This window comes from Bombus pascuorum, chromosome 6 (genome assembly GCF_905332965.1).
Source record: "Bombus pascuorum chromosome 6, iyBomPasc1.1, whole genome shotgun sequence".
Taxonomy (NCBI): Eukaryota; Metazoa; Arthropoda; class Insecta; order Hymenoptera; family Apidae; genus Bombus; species Bombus pascuorum.
This window is the reverse complement of record NC_083493.1, coordinates 4,937,400-4,962,122: the sequence shown is the minus strand read 5'-3', so window position 1 is coordinate 4,962,122 and position 24,723 is coordinate 4,937,400. Positions and strand designations below refer to the sequence as shown.

General features: G+C 32.8%; 2 protein-coding genes across 4 annotated transcripts; both read left to right on the top strand.

Moving 5' to 3' along the window:
- The first annotated feature begins 375 nt into the window (after positions 1-375).
- On the top strand, positions 376-9,447 carry LOC132908143 (CDK5 and ABL1 enzyme substrate 2). 3 transcript variants are annotated; one of them, XM_060961839.1, is made up of 10 exons: positions 376-1,090; positions 2,133-2,510; positions 2,606-2,729; positions 2,956-3,074; positions 3,331-3,369; positions 3,945-4,030; positions 4,106-4,212; positions 4,296-4,402; positions 4,493-4,697; positions 4,786-9,447. In XM_060961839.1, exons 1-10 carry the CDS (start codon positions 669-671, stop codon positions 4,825-4,827), a joined length of 1,629 nt encoding a protein of 542 aa, XP_060817822.1. In that variant the 5' UTR covers positions 376-668; the 3' UTR covers positions 4,828-9,447. The 3 variants fall into 3 exon arrangements, with proteins under 3 accessions (XP_060817822.1, XP_060817820.1, XP_060817821.1); XM_060961837.1 differs by having other exon boundaries at positions 378-1,090; positions 4,803-9,447; XM_060961838.1 differs by lacking the exon at positions 3,331-3,369 and having other exon boundaries at positions 380-1,090; positions 4,803-9,447.
- A 3,662-nt stretch (positions 9,448-13,109) lies between these two features.
- Positions 13,110-24,164, top strand: LOC132908141 (T-box protein 2-like). Its single transcript, XM_060961835.1, has 5 exons — positions 13,110-13,907; positions 15,522-15,672; positions 19,827-20,136; positions 22,181-22,327; positions 22,472-24,164. The coding sequence occupies exons 1-5, from the start codon at positions 13,802-13,804 to the stop codon at positions 23,006-23,008; spliced, it is 1,251 nt and encodes a 416-aa protein (XP_060817818.1). The 5' UTR covers positions 13,110-13,801; the 3' UTR covers positions 23,009-24,164.
- The last annotated feature ends 559 nt before the right edge of the window (positions 24,165-24,723 follow it).

The window sequence follows — 24,723 nt, the reverse complement described above, 5'->3', positions numbered from 1 at the left end:
AATGAAATAAGAGGTGATTATATTTACAAAATCAGTATCTTCATCTGTTAGTTTTAATATTCAATACAGTAGTGGAAACATAGAAATAAAATTCCATAAACATTGGAATAAATAGAGATTACAGAGGCAACCCAGTGATTAACCTCCCAAGATAATGTGCATGATAAGAAAGTTTTATAAAATTCATAAAATGTATGACAACAATAATTTTTTGTTTCTCTTTAAAGAAGAAGAGAAAAAAGAAAAATCTTGTTAAAGAAAAGCATAACGTTTCTAGAAAATTCGTTAATATATTTCGATATTAATACATGTGAGAAAACGCGCAGTCGCAGAAGAAAGTAGAGGGTACTATACTCGGCCGGCAAGGGAATGGGTCGCAGTGTTGCGTAGTAGGAAGGAAGATTGTCTTATTGGTAGCAGGATTTGTTTTTTAATCTTATGAGAGGAATCAGTACGATGATGAGTGACACCGGTTCACGTATCTACGTGCGCTGTATGAGCACATTAATGGAAAATGTCAGGACTAAGTGTACGAGCGGTGATAATGAATTGTGATCCTAGTAGTTGTCCTCGTTTGACAAAAGAATCCTTGTCGAGTGTCCGTCTCTTTCCTGGTCGTTTACGTTGGTACTCGGTAATACCGGTCTATCGATACGGTCAACCGTGGAATGGCAGCAGCCTTAAAAAAGAATCATTCACGCAGAAGGTTGGCCGCCCTAACATTTCTTTCGAATATTTCTCTCGATGGCAGCCACCGCGATACCAAATTAGCTGTTCTATCGCGGAATAGTGTTGCTCATGCACGTACCCTGAGTGATAGTCAGGCTCATCAGGTTGAGGTTCGTCAGGCTGATTTGACTGTTTCTACTGAAGAAGTTGTTGATGACTCTACAGAAGAGCATTTAACATCCTCATCTGCAAAGCAAACAAGCTCTCCGCAATTAGTGCCAAAAAGTGGTGAACACAATTCATTTAGTTCAAATTCTGACGGGATACTGACTCCTGCAAAGGCAGCAGTGGCTGTATTCCTAGAACAAGAAAGAAATTATCCACAGCTCTCTACTGGATTTCATAGTTCATTCAGAGAACGGTAAACAATTGTTTGAATTTCTTTCAATGTAACCTATAATCTGTTCCACCTTGCCAAAGATATTAACTTTAGGCTTGATTTTTTGTAATTTCGCGGTTTATATATGTGAGGTGTGTGTATTTACAAAAACTAAATCATCGATTGTTTATATTATAAAGATTTCCTTCAGTTGTTTTGATGTTCTTTATGAGATAAAAAGTAAGATAAATACTACTTAGAGTTGTTCGTAAATATTACACAAACCTTCTTACATATAAATAATTAAATTGTTGATTTTATTATATACCCTTATTGAATTAAATAAATCGTTTTATATAACTAGAATAATATCAATTGATATAATTATTCATTCCTAATAAAATTAATTATAATTATTATAATTTTCATTATTTATGATTATTATCTATATGTATGCAATTAAAGAATAAATTTTAAATAATAAATTGAAATTATATTAAAAGTTATGTAATATACAATGCTTTTATCAAAATCATCTTTTTTATCACATAGCTATTTCTTACAATTATTACAGTTAATATTCTATATTCAATGTGTTATATATTTTGTAATATACTTAATAACATGTCTTTCATTTTTATCATTTTTAATGTTTTGTACATTAGTAGTAATCTATATTAGTATTGATTTTATTGATTTTATAAAACAAATAGGAAATATATTCATTAAAGATAAGAAAAAGATAAGAAGAATGTGAAAGATACAACATAAGAATATATAGAGAGAGCAGCACATTTAACCAGTATTTGTCTTATTTTTCAGAATAATATTAAATAAGTTATATATTGGAGTGATATAACTCCAATAGTATAAAGCCAAAGTACCAAATGTTCAATGTTGTAGTTCATTTAAAATTATTATAACTTTCTCTACATATAAAATTAACATTTATGCACATCAGATGATAGATTTAGAACTAATAAAATCTATATTCCATGTAATATTCATTCAGTAATAACATTTTGTGCAATATTCATATATTATTAGGAATAGAAAATATAAGGTATTTATTTCTGTTTCTTAGTACTGGCACAACTGGCAGTGAATATTCTTTACCTGAAAGGCGAGTTGGTTCTTTACAATATAAAAAGCGTATAACTCATCAAACATCAACTCTTTCGGAAGATATAAAGCATCAATATAATAGTTCCAATGAAAGTATTGGTTCTTTACGTTCAAAACCACAATCCTCAAAATCAAAATCAAAGACATCAAATAATATACAATCTGGTTCTGCAAATAGTGGCATAATACCAGAAGTTACAAGAGAATTGCGTTTAATGCAACGACCTGTAAATGGTTATAAATTTGGAGATGATAGATTGGTTTTGGTTTCTAATAAACGTGTGCCATTTCTAGTATTTTCTGCTCTTCCATATAATAAAGGACAAAGATCTAGTTGGTAAGATAAATATAATAAAAATTGAATAATGCTATATTTAAAATACATAATATTTCTTGTATTATAGTATAACTATAGATCTTTTTTTCTTGTAGGTCTGAACTGCGTAAAGATACAGGACGAAGAAAAAATATATCTTCACAGAGACCATTATCAGCAATTAATGATAATATTGACCCTTTTGGTTTATTGGGAATAGAGCGTGCTAAAGACGGCCAGGTATTTAATTAAATAATACAGGGTGACTCTTTTACTAGTTAATTCAAAAGCATTGTTATTGTAGTAATAATATTATATTGTTTTATATGATCTGTTATAAGAAGCTGATATTGGAGAATGTTATTCACAGTCTGATTTGCAACACTGCCTTTGTTAACTAACGAAATCACCTTCTATATGCAATGAACTTATAACTTTAAATTCCTTAAATTTTGAATATTTTTAGGAAATATCTTATGGGCAGTTGCTTGTCCCATCTAGACAGTTTCAAAAGGACAAAAAGTTACATTTTAGTGATAATGAGGCAATAGAACTTATACCTAACAAACATCCTGTAGTTTCAAGGTATTTATTTTGTGTAATTACTTAATATATTTCCACTTTTGTCTAGTATTTTATCCCCATTTCGTAAGTACAAATATTTTGTAACATTATATTACATAATTTTGAAAAAATTTTCCATATAATATAGTATTTTTATATATTTCCTGTTTCACATATTTTCATTCATCTTCCATATTTCACTTATATATTCTCACAGAATATGCATTGCACAATTTTTTTTTGTCTTGTAATGAAATTTTCCAACCATATTTTGCAGGACGAAAACTATTACATGGAATGTGGATCACTCTAAATGGTAAAATATGCAAGCATATTGTATTAAAAAAAAGATTTATATTACAATTTTGTACAGTAGAAAATATGAATTATAATTTATATTGTTAATTAATTTGGCATAGATTTCAATTCTTATTAGTATATAACTATGTATATTTTTTTCAACACTAAATACATAGCACATGTATTATAATACAGGATTTGTATGATTAGTTTCAAATAAAAAGATATGTTTGTTATACATATAGAAAAAAAAATCTTTATTTGAGTGATAATTGAATTTGTATTGCTATTGTTAATGAAAAGTAATTAGTTTTGTGTGAATATTATATCTTTACTAAAAATAGAAACTTTCATTTTAGAATTGGTGAATAGATAAAATATTTGCGTATCATCATTAATATACATATCATGTGCATTTTCATTTATATGTATACATATAATCATTTTTAACACATATATCTTAATTAATTTTTATTAGTTATTCTTAGATTTAATATGCCGTATTATGTATAAAATATTTGAAGGTTATAACAAATTACACGTGTTTGTTACTTTTCATTGCTGTATTTTGTACATTGAAACCTTTTTCAGGTGTCTATCATATGATACAGCTACATATCGTACTCAGCATTTAACGCCCGAATCTCCACCACTATCTTTTAATACTGATTCTAAAGGTATAGTGTATAAATTATTTGAAGTAGTAAACAAAATAATATATGATTATGAAATATTTCTCTTTGTAATTATAGCTTATGATTGGGATGAGCAATCATTACAATACAATCCTAATTTGTTGGATGATCCAGAACTCATAGCTGGAAAGCATAGAACACTGCTTACATTTACATCATACATGGTATATACATATTTTATAAACTTGTGATATAATGTACAATAATATATTTTTTAGTAACTAATTATCTTTCATTTTTTATATAGGCATCAGTTATTGATTATGTAAGACCATCTGACTTAAAAAAAGAATTGAATGACAAATTTAAAGAAAAATTTCCGCATATACAACTTACCTTGAGTAAATTAAGAAGGTCAGTATTAAGAAATATGACGTTATCTATAAATATGTAGTACTTTTTATGCGATATTTATTTATATATTACAATGATATATACCTATAGTTTAAAACGAGAAATGAGGAAAATAGCAAAAATGGAATATGGTATTGATCTCCTAACAGTAGCAATGGCTTATGTATACTTTGAAAAACTTATTCTTCGAAATGTTGTTACGAAACAAACGCGGAAATTATGTGCTGGTGCATGTTTGCTTCTTGCAGCAAAATTGAATGATGTTAAGGGTGATGTCCTCAAATCATTAATAGAGGTATTTATTTCATATGTAAACATTTGATATCAATATATTATATTATTACGTGAATCAATATTATATGGGGAATACTTTTGGATTAAAGTTTTATGCGATTTACAGAGAATTGAAAGTGTATTTCGTCTAAACCGCAAGGATTTAATTACATCAGAATTTGCTGTTTTGGTGGCCTTAGAATTTGGTTTACATCTTCCAACATGGGAGATATTTCCACATTATCAGAGATTAATATACGAATCTTGACCTTCTTTCACGACGTTTTTCTTACGTAGGCCCAGAACATTTTCTTCATAAAGTTAAAATTTCCGAAACAATTATGAAAAGTACAATACATAGAGTTTTTTTTATATAATAACGTACAAAATTATAAGTAAAAGAGAATAAGAATTTAAAAGTGAATAGATACACTATGGTTACTAACTAATTTATTATTCTGTAATATCGTAAAAAAATAATATGTTGGTAACAGTTATAAACAGCTTGATAGGCGTGAATAATTACAGAAGGGAAATTAGAAAATATTTCATTTTTTCTTAATAATACGGCTTTAATAATACGAAGCTCTTATATGATAAAGTTGTTTAATACTTCGTAAATTTATAAATATGCGTATTTGTAATTAGAGTAATTGTACGGAATGGCGGAAATTGCTGCATTGTGTATTATTATGCGTAACAAGCTGTAAGAATTGCAAATAACAGTGTATACTTTCGAAACATTGTAAACACTTAAATATGTTCAAATCTTTTAAGTACTTATTTAATTTTTAATTTGTTTCTAATGATCAAAAAATTACGTTATGTATAGTACTTAGTGTAGTTAATAATTCCTTTCTGAGACACAATAACTTATACACAAAGATGATGTTAATTATACAAAGTGGTAGGTAATCTGACAAACTTATAAAGAGGAAACAACAAATGCTAAGTTTAGAGTCAGTAGAGTACTTTTAAATCTTAGAGACATCAGTTATAGTGATTTAATCATATAAATGTAAATGCTTCTTCCAATTTTTATAATGTATAAATGAAATTATGTTTCCGAAGCTTTTAAAGTTCTAAAGATTTACTACAGATATTAAAAAAAGATTTTCGTGCTTTAAAAAAGTTTCATACAAATTTTATTGTTTCACGAAAAGCTTATCTTAAAATATATGTATTTAAACATTTAAAGATTTTATTTAAATATTACAAAATTTTATTGTTGTTTTAAATTGCTTTTAGTTTTGTAAGTCTTTTAAAATATGATAAATATCTAATTATAGAGTCGTTATTTACTGGAAAAAGGTAATTATTAAACATCCAATTATAAAAATTAATATTATTGAAGAGTAGAAAAGTTATAGATGAAACTACCAATGAAGTACTTTGTTTTAAATGTAATGAAAATATTTACGAAGTTAAGTTATACTTTTTCTTATTATTCATTATTTTAATTGCTTTTGCAGCAAATTTGTGATGTTTTAAAATGATAAATCCCAAACAGTGTCTTATTTTTTTATGTTTGTTGGCTATTAATAGGATGCATAGAAGAGAAATTGGCAAATATATTATATATTATTAATTAATATATTGTATATTATATATATATTATTAGATATTTGACGTAAGTGGAATCTTCTCTGAATGAAAACTCAATCATTTTTTCTTCTTGTTTTTCCCCTTTTTTTTAATCTAGTCAAACCAATTCACAATTCAGTTTAATTGCTTCTGTTTATAGCCTTTAGAGTGGTTCATTTTTATGAATTAAAGTTGGCACAGAAAATAATTATATAACATTAAGTAATAATAAATTATTACTTACTGCATGTGCTTAAAGTGCTAATTTTTGCAATCATGAATAACAGTTTGCCAAAATAAAAAAGTTACAATTATTTTCCTAATTCAATTATGTCTTACAAGCTTTTCAAAGCATCTGAAATATATGAGATTGTATCTATAATTTATATTCATGTAAATTACAATATTGAGAAGTATGCATACTAATAATATATATGTTGCTGCTTGCTTGATTAAACAAATTACAAAAACCATATTATAAATTATTCAAAATTCGTATGATGTAATCAATATTATCAAGTATCCCTTAAAATTTAAAGTAAATCATCAGAGAGATGCTATAATAAATATCTTTGCATATTTCTGTAATGCTGTAATCATACTTTGCAAATTTTCAGAGGAATATTTTATTATAAAATTAACTTTACTCAGATCTTCTTTTATGTTAGCTTTCATTTGCATACATAAAGAAGCACCAAAGTATTTCAGTTCTTTAAATACTGTTTTCACAACAAAATTTTGTTGTGCATGCTTTATCATAGAATTTTACTTACAAATTTAAATTTTGAAATATGTGTTAGCATTAAATAATATGAAAAGGGTACTTTTATAAAATATGTAGGAATTTTCGGCAGTATTTATAATGTTTTTTATATTGATGTCATATCTTTATATTAACTTTAATAGAGATTGTGTATAAAATTATTGTGTATAAAAATTTCTATTTTAATATATCTTTAGTTTTATTCGTTGATTAATCTATATTGAATAGTAAATATTTTTTTATTGTTATAAATAGTACAATAATTGTTATAATATAAAAAAATAACAAGCGTGAAGAAAGCCTTAAAAGTCTTTATTCTTTATGTTAATAATATTTAAGACAGATTTTGACTGTATTATTTCAAGAGATTGTTATTACGCGTAAAAATATACGCTCAAATTAAAAGAAAATTGTTAAAAAAATTTTTTTTACGTGTATTTCTTTCAGTTTACGTATGCAACTGAATGTCAGTAATATATAATTCAAATCATTACATATCTTAAATTTTTATAATTTTCATAAATCTATAGTGTTTATCCTATATTAATTACATAATTTAATTTTTTTTAGAAATTACAAGAAATTGCAGAAAATTCTATATAAATACTGCTTTTTATTGAAGAAGGTTTATTTGTGCAAAAACATAAAGATTAAATGTTAAATTGTCGTATGTATTTTCATTGTACATAAAAAGTTATGTATACAAACTACATTTTTGTAATGCTATTGCTGTTAAATTTTAATTATCGTAATATCGAATTTCCGTATTGTATTTTAGTATTTTTAGTTTAGTATTTTTCGGATATCGATTCGCAGGATTTAATCATTGTAAAGACACGTTACTGGCAAGGATTATACACTCTTGATCTTCAGAATTGAGGGTTATTATCTTTTAATGTTAATTCTAAACATTTATAGTATTATTGATTATCGTTTTTTAATGACTATCATGAAAATGGTAAATCATTATCCTTGCCTGTAACAATAAAGCAATGATTGTGATTTTCATTACGAACCAATATATTTAGTGAGATTTAGTAATTAGGTTATAGATGTAGGTATACATAAATATTAAACATATTATATACAATAATTTCACAGTCAAAGTGGACTAGGTCCACAATTCTTTATTTCTAGTTTGAATTAAAGTTATTTGGATATCACTGAGCATAGTTTCATGTTTGTACCATTATTAATTATTTACTTTACAAAACTTTATTTAAATTGGGGAACAATTATAAATATTCGTTTTTGTTCAATTTGGTTTCATCCTCGACTGATTTGAGTAAAAATATTCGAGATGTGTTGTATATAATTCTTAACATTAAACTAAGTGATGTAGTTTTATAATATCATAAAATATCACATTCAGGGTAATTCGATTGAAATCATTAAAGATCCTTTGACTGTTTGTTATTCGATACTTTCAAGCTGGTTCTCCCAAAGTTAGAAGTTGAAATGAACATAGTCTACTACAATTGTGAACTTCCGCATTAATACATCAAATATTGTACATACTTATTATTGTACGTACTTATGTATCTCATACATGTCCTGTGTGTGCGTGCTCACGTGAATATTTATTTATACTTGTACAGAGTGATAGCATTAAGACTGAAAACTTAACGAAGCTAGTTTTCAGTTTTCTCTTTCAATTTTTCTTAATCATCATGAAAAACTCCCATGATGTAATAACTAGCCGGTAGAATTATGAATGGAAATCTAGAAGATGACGGACTTTGATACGACATACATTTATAAATGACGATTTGGTAGACAATGAATTAAGATTTGACCAATGGATCAACACACACACACCTTACGTTATGTGATATAGTTTTTATTTGCGTAATACTAAAAAAAGTATTCGTATTAACGTTTAATTTATTACAGTTGCTAATGATCATTCTCAATATGCTACATCAATATGCTTTGTGAGATCGCGAATATAATGCTGTGATTACTGAAAGAAGAAATCGATCGAATCTCAGTCGCTCACAAATTTAAAATGGTCGTTTTATCTCAATTTCATACTATAATCAACATTGCTCTTTGCGAACTCTTTCAGTGACAGTTTTTGGTAAGCGCGACATGTGAATCTTCTTTATAAAATCATTTTCTTCCCACGGCAAGCGTAGGTAAGATAAACATGAATGTATAAAAAAATATTTAAATCGTGTAACGCAAATTATGCTTATCACATTTCGATCAGCTGTTTTTACTGATTCACTGAAGAAGTTATTGAAAATAACATCTGAATTGTATGCACTCACGGTACGATAGCCAGTCAATTGCAAGATACTTTATCATATTACAATATAGTATCATAGGATGTTGTAAACAGCAATTGATAGTTTGTGTACGACTCTTTTAAGATAAATTGGATAACGAATGTATAAATACAAATAAAATTTGAAGAAAGATATTTAGAAGTTGTGTTAAAAATTTTAGATAGCTCCCTAATTTAAATTTTTCCTACTTTAAACCCCTTTTTCTTGCCTTTAAAAAAAAACTTTTTACTTTTATATATGTTTATTTAATATTAAACACGATAGTACTGAAGTAATTTCAAACTCAAAACATTTTTGTTTAACGAATTATTTTAACGTGATGACGAAACTTCACGCTAATCGGACGTGCGAATCGCAGTTGGCTAACGCGAAAAGAACGCGCGAAGATGTAAGGAGGAAGCGCACAAACGCAAGTCTTCAAAGCGTGCCGGTGCCCACGCGCGAAAATCCATCCGGAAACGCCACTTTATGTTCTCTTCACGGTGGTTCAGAAATTAACTTTTCTCGCGTTCATACTGGCGTATTGCCTACGAAAAGTTTTTAATGTTTTCGTGGACAATTACAAGTAAAATTACTACAGGGTTCACTTTTCAAATAAGTTTAAAAGAACAAATATCAAGGTTCGCGTTTACATTAAGTAATTAATTACTAAAAATGTTACAAAAGATTAACTTTATATAAAAAAAACTGGGATAAAATTATATCGGTTGTAAGCGAAGAGGCACAGATGTTTCGTCGCGTTCTATGCAACATCTACAACGTGTCACGTTATCTTGTTGTATATCGAGGAGCAGAAAATTCTTGTCTCATGTGTGTTTATTCTCAACTGTCCTGAAATAACAATAGCTTCTAACTGTTTCTACTAACAGGTATAACTTATCTGAAAGTTTATTTGATATGTGGTGATTTGAAATTTGGTGATTTGGAGATTTTTGCGAAACACATGTTACAAGGTTCGATATCGTGTGTCTTTTTTTCATCCTTGAAGATAAGATTTATATATGTTTGAAGAATTGTTTAGTTTGAAACTCTTCCCTAGCGTCGGAGCATGTTCCACGACACTTGTGATTTTGGTCAAGGATTCGGTGGTAACAAATAAATAAATAAATAGTTTGTCAGATGATCGAACAAGACTTCCGTTCGAGTTCACAAACATTCGCAGCAAAGTGGCCACTCCAGAACGACGGTTCTCGTTTTCGTCCTTTAACGCCATAAGATAGAGAGACTACTTACCCTTCTTCCTTCTGTTTATCTCTCCCTGCAAAGGTTTCTGCAGTAGGAAATCTTAGACGAAAAATATTTCAACACGATGTTAAAAAGCTCTATAAATCTAGTCGTCTGAAGAAATAAGCTTAATTGTTTTAATGTTAAAATTATTTCTTGCTTGTTAATATAATAATTAGGTAATCCATGTATTTGTGAATCGAAGGAATTTAGATTTAAAATCAATTCAAATCAAATTCAATATAAATTTAAATTTTAAGAAGTAACGCAAGCATAATTTCATATTAATGTCTATTTAATTGGGTGTATGAACATCGTAAAACACGCTTCATGAGGATATCATTTATATTTTTATATTTTATGTATTTTTTGTAACTTATGAAAGAGAAATATGCGGCATCGACGGGACGTGAATTATGATTTTACATTTTCGCTTGTAATTCAAGCTGTCTCAGAAAGTAACCACCGTCTTATTATGGGGCGCATAACTGTCGCGTGCGACGGACAGGAAGTGAGCCGTAAAACCTATTTGTCGGCTTCTCCATACACACTTTCCCGTGCTTAACCGTACCTCTTTCCTCCGTTCAAAGCTTCTAGCACCTAAATCCTCTCCAAATTACAAGTTTCCGTAGATTCACGTGAAATATTTATGAAAATATTTATAAAAGACAACGATGAATTATAAGAAGCTAATTGATCGAAATAGAGATCTATGAAAATTTATTACAATTTGTATACTTGAATTTTATAAAAGAATGTAAAAATGCTTTATTATTATTTTAACGTCATATTTATATTTTCAATCTGGATGAACATTTGTTTCTTGCTTTTATTTACCAAATTTCTTTTTAGGAATATAAATTCCTTTTAGGATAGTGACGATTGAGCCTAATTAGGTATTTAGGATTAAAAGGAAAACGATGAATAGAGCGTTAAGTCTACCTAATCGCCGAAGAGAAAACGGTTGAATACCGAAAGGACGTAAAATTCTCAGAGAACCCCTGCTGACGAAACTTGAAACTGATTTGCCAGCAGGCGCGAAATTTTATTATTGAAAAGAGATTACAGTATTTCTCATGGTGATAGTAATACTATTGTTTAGTTAATTCCCCAGATGATGAGCATCAGTTAAGATCGATATACATATAATTAAATTATGAAGTACATCTTAATAGATTAAATATTTTAATATTTTATATTCAAGAAATATCAAGTATGGCATAAATATACGAGCACTGTTTTGTGGAAGGAAAATGTTAAATAAATTTCGCATTTATCTTTTAAAGGAAAGAAATGTACGAAGGAAACTTGTAGCATCTGTTGGTTTGCAAGAAAACATTTCGTTGTTAGATAAACTGTAGTTCCCAGCAGAACGAATTTCTGTCCCTTTTCGAAAACAGCTGCATCTCTTTACCGAAGTATTCTCTGGCTTTCTTTATTAAGAATTTTTCCCCTATTTTAAATATTATATACAGTTAAAGTTTCGAGTACCCTTTTGGAAATTGTCTGCAGAAATTTCCCTGAAACTTCAAAGCATTCATCTAAAAGTTCTTCTCAAATTCAAATAAAAAAAGAAATTAATAAGAGGAGAAATAATAAAAAATCGAATGACATCATTCACCGATTTTCCACTTTAGAGGACCAGAATCTAATCCTGTTACATGCAATCACCAAGTATAATCAGTTACATAATATGAGTTAGACTTTTGATTTCATTGAAAAAGGAGCAAGAGAGTAAAGAAAATATGTTGATTTATATCCACCGATAGTAAGCGTTCCCAGGAGTCTGACAAGTTAGAGTTCGAAGCGGTTATGATGACACGATCGAGAGACATTACAATACTGTCATAAAATAGGAGGACTACAGGTAGCCGGAGCTGTCAGGTGAAAGCGCGCGCGCTTTGTTGTGGGTATCGCTTACAGTTAATCCACAATCCGGAACCCACTACAATGGTGCGATGACCGGCGTCGTAGGCGGTGAGGGGACGCTTTCTATGCTGTAAAGAAAAAAAGCAAAGCGACGACAGAGGCAAGAGCGGTGGTGGAGGAGAAAAAGGGCACATAAGGGAGCGAGAAAAGCGTAGATTTGTATCTCGCGGCTCTCCGTTTCGTTCCGTTCCTCTTTGACCGCCGACGCACCGCGGACGGATTCTTGATTTTATCTTCTTACTACGTCTCGTCGCCGAGACTCGAGAACAAACTATTAACGGCTGTCTGCTCGCCTGGATTCCGTAATTTATGGTGACGATTCCTCCGTTCTCTTGTACCTAACGACTCGAGCGTGCATCGTTCCTTAATGCGATCGTGTGCTAACACAGCGATTCACTCGAAAATTTCAAATGCGCCGATCGACCGCGTAAATCCGACGCGCGATCTCACGCGGACTCGCGCATGCCGTATGATTTTTTTTCTCGGGAATCTTAAATACTTCTTGAAGAGGATTAAAAGAGGAAGCCTTTCTTAGATGATGATGCGACTTGAGTAATAAAAAAGGAAATTTTTGTGTCATTTGTTCATTACTTATTGTACAGTTAATACGCCGATATATCTATGTAGATTAATCGAGTTACACAACAGAAGCCAAATTGATCTACATTGGATATAAATATTTAGAACGATTAAACACTAATTATATCCTGCTACTAAAATTATGAAATTTTATTGAATATGAAATTGATCATTTTGGCATCCGTATAACTTAATAGATATAAAAGGACCGAATCTACATTTTAAAAAGGACAATCTATTTCAAGTAGTTCAATCAAACAGTGAAAAGAATTCATATGGAAACATCTACACGAGAGAAATTTTAATTTAAGTGAGTTTAGATACTTTTTTGTTTTATGGTTCTAAACCCTCACTTCGAAAATCAATTTCTGTACAATTCTTTATATTAAATTTCATTTTGTGTATGTTATATTTGACGTTCATTTCGATTCACTAATCTAACAGACGATTGTATTGTGGTTGTATATGTATAGATATGTTTTGCAGCTACTTGTAGTCAAGTTGGAATTGCATCGACCAATGGGATCAGCGTGGGCGCGGCACTCTTATGGTGGGAAAAGAACACCGACCAATGGCAGAGGGAACCGTCGAATGCAGTGATGGATTACTGCAACGGAGTCGTGTGCAATTCCGAAACGCATCTTCAGTCATCGCTAAGCTTCAATGCGGAGGACTTGGCTCGAATAGATATTTGTACGAGTTGTTGTGTTTTGGTGACATCGTGCGGTTAAGTGATATACGTTCATCGATCGAAAGATGAATTCGATGATAACTATGCCAATGGAATTGCAGCTACAACTGATACAACATCAACAAATGCTTTTTCGTCAACAGCAGCTAGCTCTTCGACGACATAGACCAGGTTAATGAAAATATTTTTACTTTCATAATTTTACGTTGCGACAAATGCAGCTTGATATAGATATTTCTAACTGTATAAATTGTGTCAATTTTGCTTCGATGTTAGAAATTTCGTATTAAAATTTGACATTTGATGTTGATCGAATCTTTGTTATCACTGTTATCACTGTACTTTTTAAGAATATAATCTTCAGTACCGTTCGATACTGCGAATCGTAAAAAGAGTATCACCTCACAATCCTATTTGTATTGTAATGTTTATATATCCTGTTTGCTCTTTTTTTAACTTTTATGAGTTGCATGTAAAGCCAACAAATTCTGGTTGTCATTTTTGACCGATTATTTCTGATATTTTCGTTAATCATTTCCCAAAAAGTCTTTCCATTTATGTTATCATCGAAATCTTATTTTAACGTCGATGTTGTAATCAGAGTAAATAAAAAAAATATTCATTCCACGCATTAATATCTACGGACATTCACAACAATACTAACGACCAAAAATCAATTCCGATTTCAAAAGTAATCCTCACCGTAAATTCAAAAAATTCTTTCTCTTGCCCCCATCCAATCTCGAGACCGACCTCCTATGTCAATCTCTCCAATTCATCCAATTAAAGTCGCGCGGAATGCAGTCGCGAACCGCTTAAACATCTCGATCTCCATCGTTCACCTTCGCATATAATCGCGAATTCTTCAATTTCGTTGTTTCTCACGTGTCGAGAAATGGGAACGAATATCTTGTGCGAAGAGGGTGTGTACAATACTCGTCAAGTTGGCCGCGGAGGCGACATAGATCCGCGGGATTTCCTCTAGGGGCCAAGATGAAAGGCGCCGACTTTCGGTCGAGCGGACAATCGTTATCTGTACTATACAACGGCCCAGTACCGATGTCCTCTCGGTAGGAAGAGAAAGAAGATGAGCCGATGCCCGCAATTATCCTGGCTGGGTCTAATGCCTCGACCGCAGAACCGCGAGACAAGTGCAGGGTGAATCGCTCATGCGGCCAAGCGACAACGCCTCTATAGATCCACTTGGAAAAGGTGTTCTTCCTGGCATTCGAGTTACCTCATCCGCGCAATTTCTTGTCCCTCTCTCGCTGGTCCAGTATCTAGGTGGACAAGACTGCAAGGATAATGATTTTGTTGAAGATTCTACTGTTTTCCCCCTTTTTTTTGTTCCTTTCCGCCCCTTCTTTTTGCGTGAACGGTTCGTTTCTCGTTTTTCACTACGAAAATATCGTCCTTCTTTTTGGTCTGTTCGTAATGACGTTGCTTTGGTTATTTGTTTTTTTTTTTGTCTCTTACGAGAGTCATGGTCCCGTAGATTCATGGGAATTCTGGTTCAGAAAGCCGACGAACCCTGAAGGACCCGATTCTTGCAGATTTACGGTAGAGGTAGTCTGAGTTTGTTGATAATTTTATTTTTGATCGACAATGTCTGAATTATGAAGATATTCATGGATATATGTTATGAAAAATGTACCGAGAGTTTAGTATGATTTATTTAAGAAACGAGGGTTGGGAAAATGGAAAGGGAAATCAAGGTCTGAAGAGATTGATAAATCCAGACTGAATTCAATAAATTAATACAAGCTTTATTTGGATGTCTTTCAGAGGATATACCAAATCCAAATATGTGGACGTTGCAATGTTTAGGTGGAGGACCTCCACTGCCTTCGAAAGTGAAGATTGAATTGCAAAATCGGCAATTGTGGCAGCAATTCCACGCCGAGACCACAGAGATGGTGATCACGAAGGGGGGCCGGTGAGTGTACAGACTATGATTTTCAATAATTATATGTTTAATAATTTAATATTAACGTACCAAATATTGGTATAAATATGGTAAAAATTAATAATTATTCAGAAGTGGAAATGAGGATATAACAACATTTTCTTCTTTTCTTGACATATATTACTGGGATTTTCTACCTTGGATTCCATTGGGGTTGAAATGGCCCGTCAGGCGCCATGTGACCACACCCTCCGTCGCTGTCGAAACCTTTACCGTCTCAACCTGAAAAAATGTGACCTATCCCTCGATTGTTTCCATGGTCATCACAGTTTCCACTTACTAACAAACATTTTCTTGTTGGTTTTTACTTCACTTTGTAAGCCGTATGCTATTTAGGCACTTAAAAATGCTTTCATTTCAACTTTCCCTCTATGATTCACGTTTGATTTTTCTTTTGTCTGCTTTGTCAAGAGATAAAAGGACTATCATGCACTAATAAAAATAACATTCAGTATTCTTATATGAATAAAAACTTGTCTGAAATTAAAAATCTAGACTTCTATACTTGGAGATTTCATCAGATTCAATCTTGATAAGATCTCAAAGTTTTTACGATGAGTTAAATTGTTCGAATGCAGTTCTTGTACTATACGCATAGTATCGATTAGAATAGGCAAGTGGACGCTTTTAAGGAGGAACGTTTCTAAGCGATGGCAGGCCGATTAGTTTCACGGAAGGTAGTCAAGAAAGGTCGTAAACGTAAGGTTATGACGACGTGTCCATGTTTATCAATGACACCGATCTCCGAATCGTTCTACGAAGGTAGATTTTGCGAGAAAAGTCGTATAAACCGGACGGATGTAGGACGAATCACACTTCCGGCCGTTCTATGGCGGAAATGATCGAGCTACCAGTCACTCCTTTTCAGATATTCAGGCGTATCTATGATAAGATTACTGGGAATATTGCGTTGTCTCTCGCGTTAGATATTTCGCTGATGTCAGCCAGATGGTTTCGTTTCGTGAACGCGGAAATGAAAGGGGAGGGAAACGCCAACGTGATGTGAATGCGACAAGATTCTTCAAATATTTCGTAACATCCGGTCATCTGGAATACCTATATCTTACGAAATGCAAATAAGCTTTTCTCGGCTTGTGTATGCGCACGAAATTCATTTTAAAGTTTTAGCGAATAACTTTGACGTCGAAAATTATTTGGAGAAATTTCTTTTATTAAAATTCCGTAACCAATTTTTTCGTCTATCCTGTCGTTACTTTGTATGGACCAACTATTAATCCTTTAGAAGTATAACGGATTCAAATTTCCAATTTTGAAACAACATTTATGAATATGAATTCTTATCCGAATTTTAATTTGAACTATTCGAGTTCTACGATAAGAAGAATTAGTGATCTCTTATACATCAACTTTCATTCCTCGACAGGCTTAAATAAATGAAGTTTTATTGTACATCTTCCATGACGAATAAAAATATCTTGCCCTAATCGAAGTAGAGATGTTGTCTAAAAATTCGTATCTTCGATTCTGTTTTCTATCGCAAAAAGCAGTATTCCATGGATAAACAAGATAAAAGAAATGACTGGTCACAAGATGATCCGTGGGCGGTCGGGATTTTACAATAGTTAGAAAGGTGTGTGTCCGTCCTCATATCCGTGCCTTCCGGTCCCCAGCTACGATTCTTGCTTAGCGAGAACACCACGTGCCAACCACGTGCACTCCGTTACAGTCCTCGTATGCACCAATCAGTATTCCGTGACACGATCGACTCGTTTGTTCTCCTCGTTCCCTTCTAGCGGTCTTCGATTCGTTTTGTTCTTTACGATCGGTTATCCTCCTCTTCTTCTTACTACTACCTTGGCCTCTTGCTGTTAGCTTCCTTGCGTCAAAACGGATGAATAGGTTCACGGAAAAAACGTGCGTTCCAGAAGTAATTCCGAAGTTCGGTACGTTTTCTCTACTTCTTCCTATCCTTCTCTTTTTCCCTTGCAACAAGGGTCTGCTCTTCTAAAGCGGAGATAATTAATTTCACGTTTTGCCATGATTCGCCTGTTACTGATCCGCTACGAACATCTTTATGGGCTTACGAGTTTATGGCAGTCATGGAGGTTAGAAGAAAAACTGACCGAAATTAATGCTAAAAAAACGTCTTATGTATGATCTTGAGGAAAACTATATTGGATTTTTTGGAAAATTCGTGCCAATTTCTAAGTATCCTCATAAAAGATATAACTTAGAAAAAACGAAGCTGGCACCCCGCTAAAAATTATTTTTTATTTATATTTTTTTTTTCTTCACCAACAAGACATAACACTTTACCAAATGTCCGCAAGGACAAATTGTAAAATAACCAAAATAAAAAAAAAAAAAAAAAAAAAATTTCTAAGTAGAACATCGCGAATGCTTACATTTTTATGAATTAAAGAATAGGAGTTCAGTAGAGATCTGTTTGTCCCACTGAACGTTGTAGCGAATACTATCCTTTGAGTATTTTATTTATCTAAATCTATGAAATTTAAAAATGTATATAAAATAACCAAAGCATGCTTATAATACAATATTAAGTGAACGAAAGAAATCTTTGTTAATATTTTTTAAAGTCCTTCTCATATTTTTATCAAAGTTGCGCGATTTAAAGAAACTGAATCGATAACATAGGCGAAGGTATATTTATAATTCGAGCTGCCGTTCGGATATAAAGTCTAACGAAGTTCAAATTGTACCACGTGACTTTCGATTCATCTAATCTACGAGATGAAAGAAAAGCGGGGCGCGTGCTACCGTTCTGCACTCGTTGTTGTATCGCGTTATTAACAGCATTATCTGGTTGTTCGATAATGTCGAGAGGCTTTTTAAAAGGACCAGACGTTCGAATCATTGGCGCACGGGTCTTCCAGCAGACGTCGCGACGGCGTAATCCTCCACTTATAAGGGCGCCACTTTTAGTGGATTCAACGACACTGAGTATGGCGTCGATTTTGAGAATATATCATTTCAACTTGAAATCAATCGATGAATAATTGTTTAATAATAATAAATTTCGTGATAGAAAATTGGAAATACCAACGAGATGATTCATTGAGATTCCCTTATTATGCATTGTCTTTATAGTTTTGTATTGTTCGCTATTTTTATTTTCTGACTTAGACTCATAAGAAGGATACGTCTTTATGCGATCTTCCTTTTAAGTCTTCAAGTCTACAAGTTTAAGTCTACAAGTTGAATTTTCCACTGCTAATTGCGTCCATTAGTTCAGATACGTATCTCCCGTAGCTTTAACTTTGAAGTACTAAACAGTGAGGTACCATTGCAATCGAAGGTTAAAATGAACCTTTCACAAGTTTAACGTACTTTTGTTCGCCTGCGCAATATTGACTGCAAAAGGTAGTTAAAAAATTGTGAAATTTCTTTAATAATTTCGTAGAGAAAATGGAAGAGAAATAATAAAATCGTATTCATAACATAAAATCATACAGTCATAAACTTCGGTAGAAGTGAATAAAAGAAATGTGCGAACAAAGGAACGGCTCAAAAACTGCAATTAGGTATGCAAACGGCCCGAATCACCGCAGATTAAGTTTCGGTGGTTTACTCACGGGATTATCTGCGAGTTTGAAATGTTTACACGAGGGAGAAAACTTGCAGTTGGGATCGAAAGATAATGGTCGTGATGTTCTAAAAAGTCGCAGGAAGTAACAGCAGCTCGAGTTGTTGGTTCGGCGACGCCCACTCGTCGCCGGCACGTTAATGACCGAGAATATTCTGTCCCTTCGTTCTCTTGTGATTTACTTACGTTACCTGTGTGCAAAAAGCTTACTTAACTTATCGTGAACAACATCGAAAAGTTAAACTCCATGCCTCCCAAAGCACTTATGATGCCTATGAAACAACTTTACTACTTAGTTCGAAGTCTTGGTCTTTTATTTGGAGTTCATTTAAGGGATGTCCGAAATGTGAGTGAATCTTACGTGCCTTTTGAGTGACAATGTCACGACGTGGGTTATTTAGGTTGATAATAAGTTGGATTTGTACGTCTATTTACATTTAATTAATAATCCTTCGTCATTCTAATTTTTAATATTCTTTTTAATAAACAATAATTTTTTGAGAAATCCGAATTCGTTAGGCAAAATTATTAAAGCGAATCCTTTGTGGTTTCGTTACAGGCGAATGTTCCCGTCGATTCAACTGGCAATTACGGGATTAGAACCTCGTGCTCGTTATTGCATTCTTCTCGAAGTAGAGCCGGCGTCCGATCGTCGGCACAAGTACGTCGGTAGCAGTGGCGGATTGGAGAAAACTTGTGGGAATGTAAGAGGATGGACGTCGGCTGGTCCAGCCGAACCTCAACCACGAATCGATCGAAGAATTTATTTGCATCCGGATAGTCCGGCAACCGGTTCGCACTGGATGCAGCATTCGCTTAAGTTCGATAAACTAAAGCTGACTAACAACGCTGTTGATCCCAGGAATAATGTGAGTACCATTTTTATCTATTAATTATAACAATTTATTATAATTAAACGAAATTTTAAATAGTATCTATATATTTGTGAGAAATGAATATGAATTCTTTCATTGTGTAATTGATTTCAAAAAATATTTGTTGACTAAAAGTCAGAGAAATTAATTATTGGATGTATTGATTTATTCTCCGACTCTTTGTTTTTTGATTAAAAAAACTCTTTTGAGAAAAGGCTTGACGGAAGTCCGGGAAAGGAAACCGAATGGTAGCGGCATTCCATTTATCTAGATGTCCCGTGTTTGGACAGGCCAGCGTGTCCTTAAATGCTCCTTCTTTTTCTTTCTTTCCGCGTCTCTGGTTTCGACTTTTGCCTACGGCTTGCCTCGTTGCTCGAACCGCATGCGGGAGGTCGCCACACACGGATCCACCCTCATAGCTACTCGTTTCACTTCCGATTAGGGCCCATTGGAAAAAAAGCAACCTCCAGTTAAAGAATTCCGAGCGATACTTCGTTTACCGTCAATTAGTTCCTATCTTTTTGTCTACGGATCGTTCTTTCGATATTTATTTCTCTTTAACAACACGCGACAATATTTCTGCTATCCTTTATACGTATTTATAAAGAACAAAAGAAGAAATATATTAATATTATTCTGTTATATATCTTTCCTCAGTTATCTTTTTCGTTGCGATATTTTATTGCTAATACTTGCACTTCAAGTATTTCAAATTTATCGACTTCTCTTTTTATTCTCACTTCGTTTATTCTATCGATACAAAATATTAACATTCCACAGACCTACATCCAGTTAAATGTACATCGTCCACCTTTTTCTTTTTCGGCCTGAGTCAAATCATATCCCTTTCCTAATGCATTAGGTCAGCTAAATAACAGGGGTCTCTGTTAACCAGGTAAGGTGATCAAACTAGGTTCCTGACTAGGTTCCGTACGGAAGCCAGGATTAGAATCTCGAAGAGAAAAGGGAAGATGTTGCGTGCACCTACCTTCCAGAGATTTAAGCTATTCAAAATGGTGCCGGGTACGTCGGTTTCCGTTGTTGTCCGTGAAGAACGAAGATTAACACGCTCCACGACACCCTGTAATCGATATACCTCCCTTTCTCTCGGCGAGTGGGTTTGTTTATGCCCCAACAGAACGAATCTTGGCAGCTGACACATCCATGGCGCCCCTTGTCATTTCTTTCAATTTTTCACCAATATCCCGGAAATTATTTCTGCGGATCTGCGTCGCTTTCAGTACCTGAGGAGCGATTATTAAAACGAAGAGGTTTCTCTTGCACGCCGACTTTCTTTGACGAACGGCCAGTTTTTCAAAATTCTGTCATGAATTAACATTTTTCTGTTGTTTCGCTTTTCGGATTTGATACTCTGATTGTATGCAACATGGAGGTTTTTTTTTGTAAAAATTTGAGAAATATGTGTTATATTGTTTAATGTTATAATATTAACAGATGGAGATATTTTATTTTGTTAAAATTATTTTAAACTTTCCTTCATTGCAAAGAATTTTGTATTGGAAGAAGACGAATAGGTTAAATCCAGTAATCCAGGGATACAATGAAGTAACGCTAGAGTAATCGAAGTGCTATTATGCAGCTTTGTGGTTCATGCAAGATTTTGGATAGGTCGAGTGCGTGTAATTCCGAGAAGGTTGAAGGGCCAGTCTGGTTTTCAAGAATCGCGTCTGTCCCCACCGTCGTCGGCATCCTTAGCAAGGCGCCAACTTATCTCGACGAAGCGGCGCCCTTTTAGCCGATTCTTCAAACTAATTACGAATTTAATAAAATTCTCTCCGCTGTAAACTGGTGGAATGAAGGGAATCTCTTCTTCTTTACGACAAAAAAAAAAAGCGGGAATGTCCACTAGCGTTTGCGTTGTTCTTGCTATACAATAATCGCAGAATGTATCGAGTGTATCGAATAAACGATGTGTCATTTATTTTGAATTAATAAACAATACAATATTATTTCTATGTTGCTAGATTTTTAAACAATTGAAACACAATTTGTTGAGTAAGTACATTCTTGTTTCCAGGTTGTTCTGACATCCATGCACAAGTATATTCCGCGGATTTGGATAATTCGTTCCGATGACGCAACTAGATTGCGCGATCTATACTCTTATCCAGCATCAGCGTTCAAGTTCAATGAAACACAGTTCATTGCTGTAACCGCCTATCAAGTAAAATATTCATATAAACTTATTTATAATTTCAATGCACAGTAGTTTCAATAATTTTACATGTAATCGTATGTATATACATACCTGCGTATATCAATCTAATGTAATTTTTCTAGAAACCTTTTTGTACCTTTCTGTTTTTAGAACGAGAACATCACAAAACTAAAGATCAACAACAATCCTTTCGCGAAGGGATTTCGAGACTGTGGTCAATCACGTTGCAAGAGGAAATTCCAGTCGGAGGCAGAAAGATTGAACCGCATGGATGACGACGATGAGAATATGTCTTTAGAATCAGAGTCAAATAAACCATCGAATCATTCGGATATCGCCAATCAGAGACCAAAAACAGCCTCCAGTGAGACAGAAAGTTTAGATGACAGCGGTGTTAGTAGCTGCGGAGGAATAAGTCCTCCTCTTCCCCCAACTATTCGTCGAAATTTACCGCTTAGAAATGTCGATCGCGATATACAGCCAAGATTGCACAGACCATGGGTCGATTCTTCCCCGCAATACTCGTCTTCTATGGTAACCACGTCGTCCTCGTGTTCGTCGCCTAGACTCAACGATTTAAATTTTCCCGCGTATTATCTTCGATTGTTTTACCCATCTTTGGCGGTGCATTCAGATTTTGCAAAATTGCCCTATCAATCTATGGAGCAATTTTCCAATTATAATTAGGAAAGAGTGCGTAGAATAATTTTTCGGTTGTGTGAAATAGGATGATACAGGATTATCCATTCGAAACATGAACGATGAACCAAAGTTTTTGTTAAATGTAGAAAGAAAACTCCAATATGGAGAGGGAAATTCCGAGTTGTGTAATTTCATTAGGTATAATATCGGATCGGAATTTGGAATTTCATAAAGATATAGAAAAGATCTATATCGTTTCTGATAGATGTATAGATTGCTAAAAAAATTATAATGTCTTTCTGAGATGTAACTAGTAAGGTATACTTAAATTTCCATTTATTTGTATATTCTCATTAAGTTAAATTAAAGGACCAAAGATATTTTAAATAAATTTTTGACGCTAAAGATTTCTTTGTGCTTGTGAAATTGTTTTATAAAGAATAAGCAAACAAGGAAGTCTTTACAATACAGAATTAGATGAATTTTTTCGAACGTCAATATAATTCAAGATCTACGCTCTTCGAATAAGGACAAGTGCTAGAAGTAGGTGCCTAACATCGCGAATATCACGCAATTGTAAATAAGTACAATCTAGTGCCTTATAAAATATAATTACTATAAGATATAAAAGATATACATGGTTCCTTAATATGCTCCAAATGCGAGGAGCAAATGAAGTTTACTAGTATTACAAATGCTATATTTATATATGTAATTGTTAATTAACCAAATCCGTGTATATTATATAATTTTATCTATAAATTTTGTACACTGCGAGTGTTGAAATACCAAAATATTTTTGTCAATAATGTCGTTACTTAAGATACATAGTTTAAGGTTCATACATAGTCTAAGATCAATGATTTTTTTTACTGTACATTCAACTTATATTTGTAATAAATTGCCATTTACACAAGATGTTACATTCCGTTATTATTCATTCTTTATCCTACTTTTATTTTCCTAACTTTTAAAAATTATTACGATCTCAAACAGAATACTTTAACCAACAATAATATAATAACCAACTATTCTGTAAGTGAAAATTACTTTAATAAATATTCTATCGTATTTGATTAAATTTCTATTTCAAATATATTATAACTCTTTCGTGCACTTCCGCGGAAGAAAAGAAGAAAACACTTATTTACAATTCATAGAATTAAATTGACCATTTCGTGTAAAACAAGATGGCCTTGTAAAAGACAATATTCTTTGATGTGACTAGACTCGGAAGTTTCTGGATAGAAAGACATCTTGATAGCCGATTAGGCAAATCTCGGGGAAACCGCTATTCTCAAGAGGAAGTATCTGTAGAGACACGAGTTCTTATTGTCGAGAATCGTGTCGCGCCTACGTGTCGCCTTTCCAAGGATCCCGGCATCTTCTGGTATCGATGTCTCCCAAAACACTTTTGTACCAGCAAGTCGCCGGTTCGTCGGCTACTTGACGATGTCTGGATTTGTTAAGCTTCCGTACCACGATACGTCTCCTCTCAATGTGCCCTTTTTTTCTTTCTTTCGAGTTTCCCAGCGAAATTGCTTGTGCATTGTATAAAGACTCCAACAGGCTCTTGTGCATTAGTCGAATAATGAGAATGTCGAGCATTTAGCCATTGCGATGACGGAATGAAGACCAAAAGTCGGACTTTACAAGCACAAAAACAGCAGATTTCTTAAGTTTTCTAGCGATATGGTTTGTTACAATACGTAGTTTCAAGTAGGTATGTTTTCTTATGGTAACTGATTTGTGGAAGAATA

Coding starts and splice junctions, on each gene's coding strand:
- LOC132908143 (XM_060961837.1), top strand. CDS start 669: ATGGCAGCAGCCTTAAAAAAGAATCATTCACGCAGAAGGTTGGCCGCC. Junction 3,075..3,330: donor AAACATCCTGTAGTTTCAAG/GTATTTATTTTG, acceptor CATATTTTGCAG/GACGAAAACTATTACATGGA. Junction 4,213..4,295: donor TTACATTTACATCATACATG/GTATATACATAT, acceptor TTTTTTATATAG/GCATCAGTTATTGATTATGT.
- LOC132908141 (XM_060961835.1), top strand. CDS start 13,802: ATGAATTCGATGATAACTATGCCAATGGAATTGCAGCTACAACTGATA. Junction 15,673..19,826: donor GTGATCACGAAGGGGGGCCG/GTGAGTGTACAG, acceptor GTTTCGTTACAG/GCGAATGTTCCCGTCGATTC. Junction 22,328..22,471: donor TTGCTGTAACCGCCTATCAA/GTAAAATATTCA, acceptor TTCTGTTTTTAG/AACGAGAACATCACAAAACT.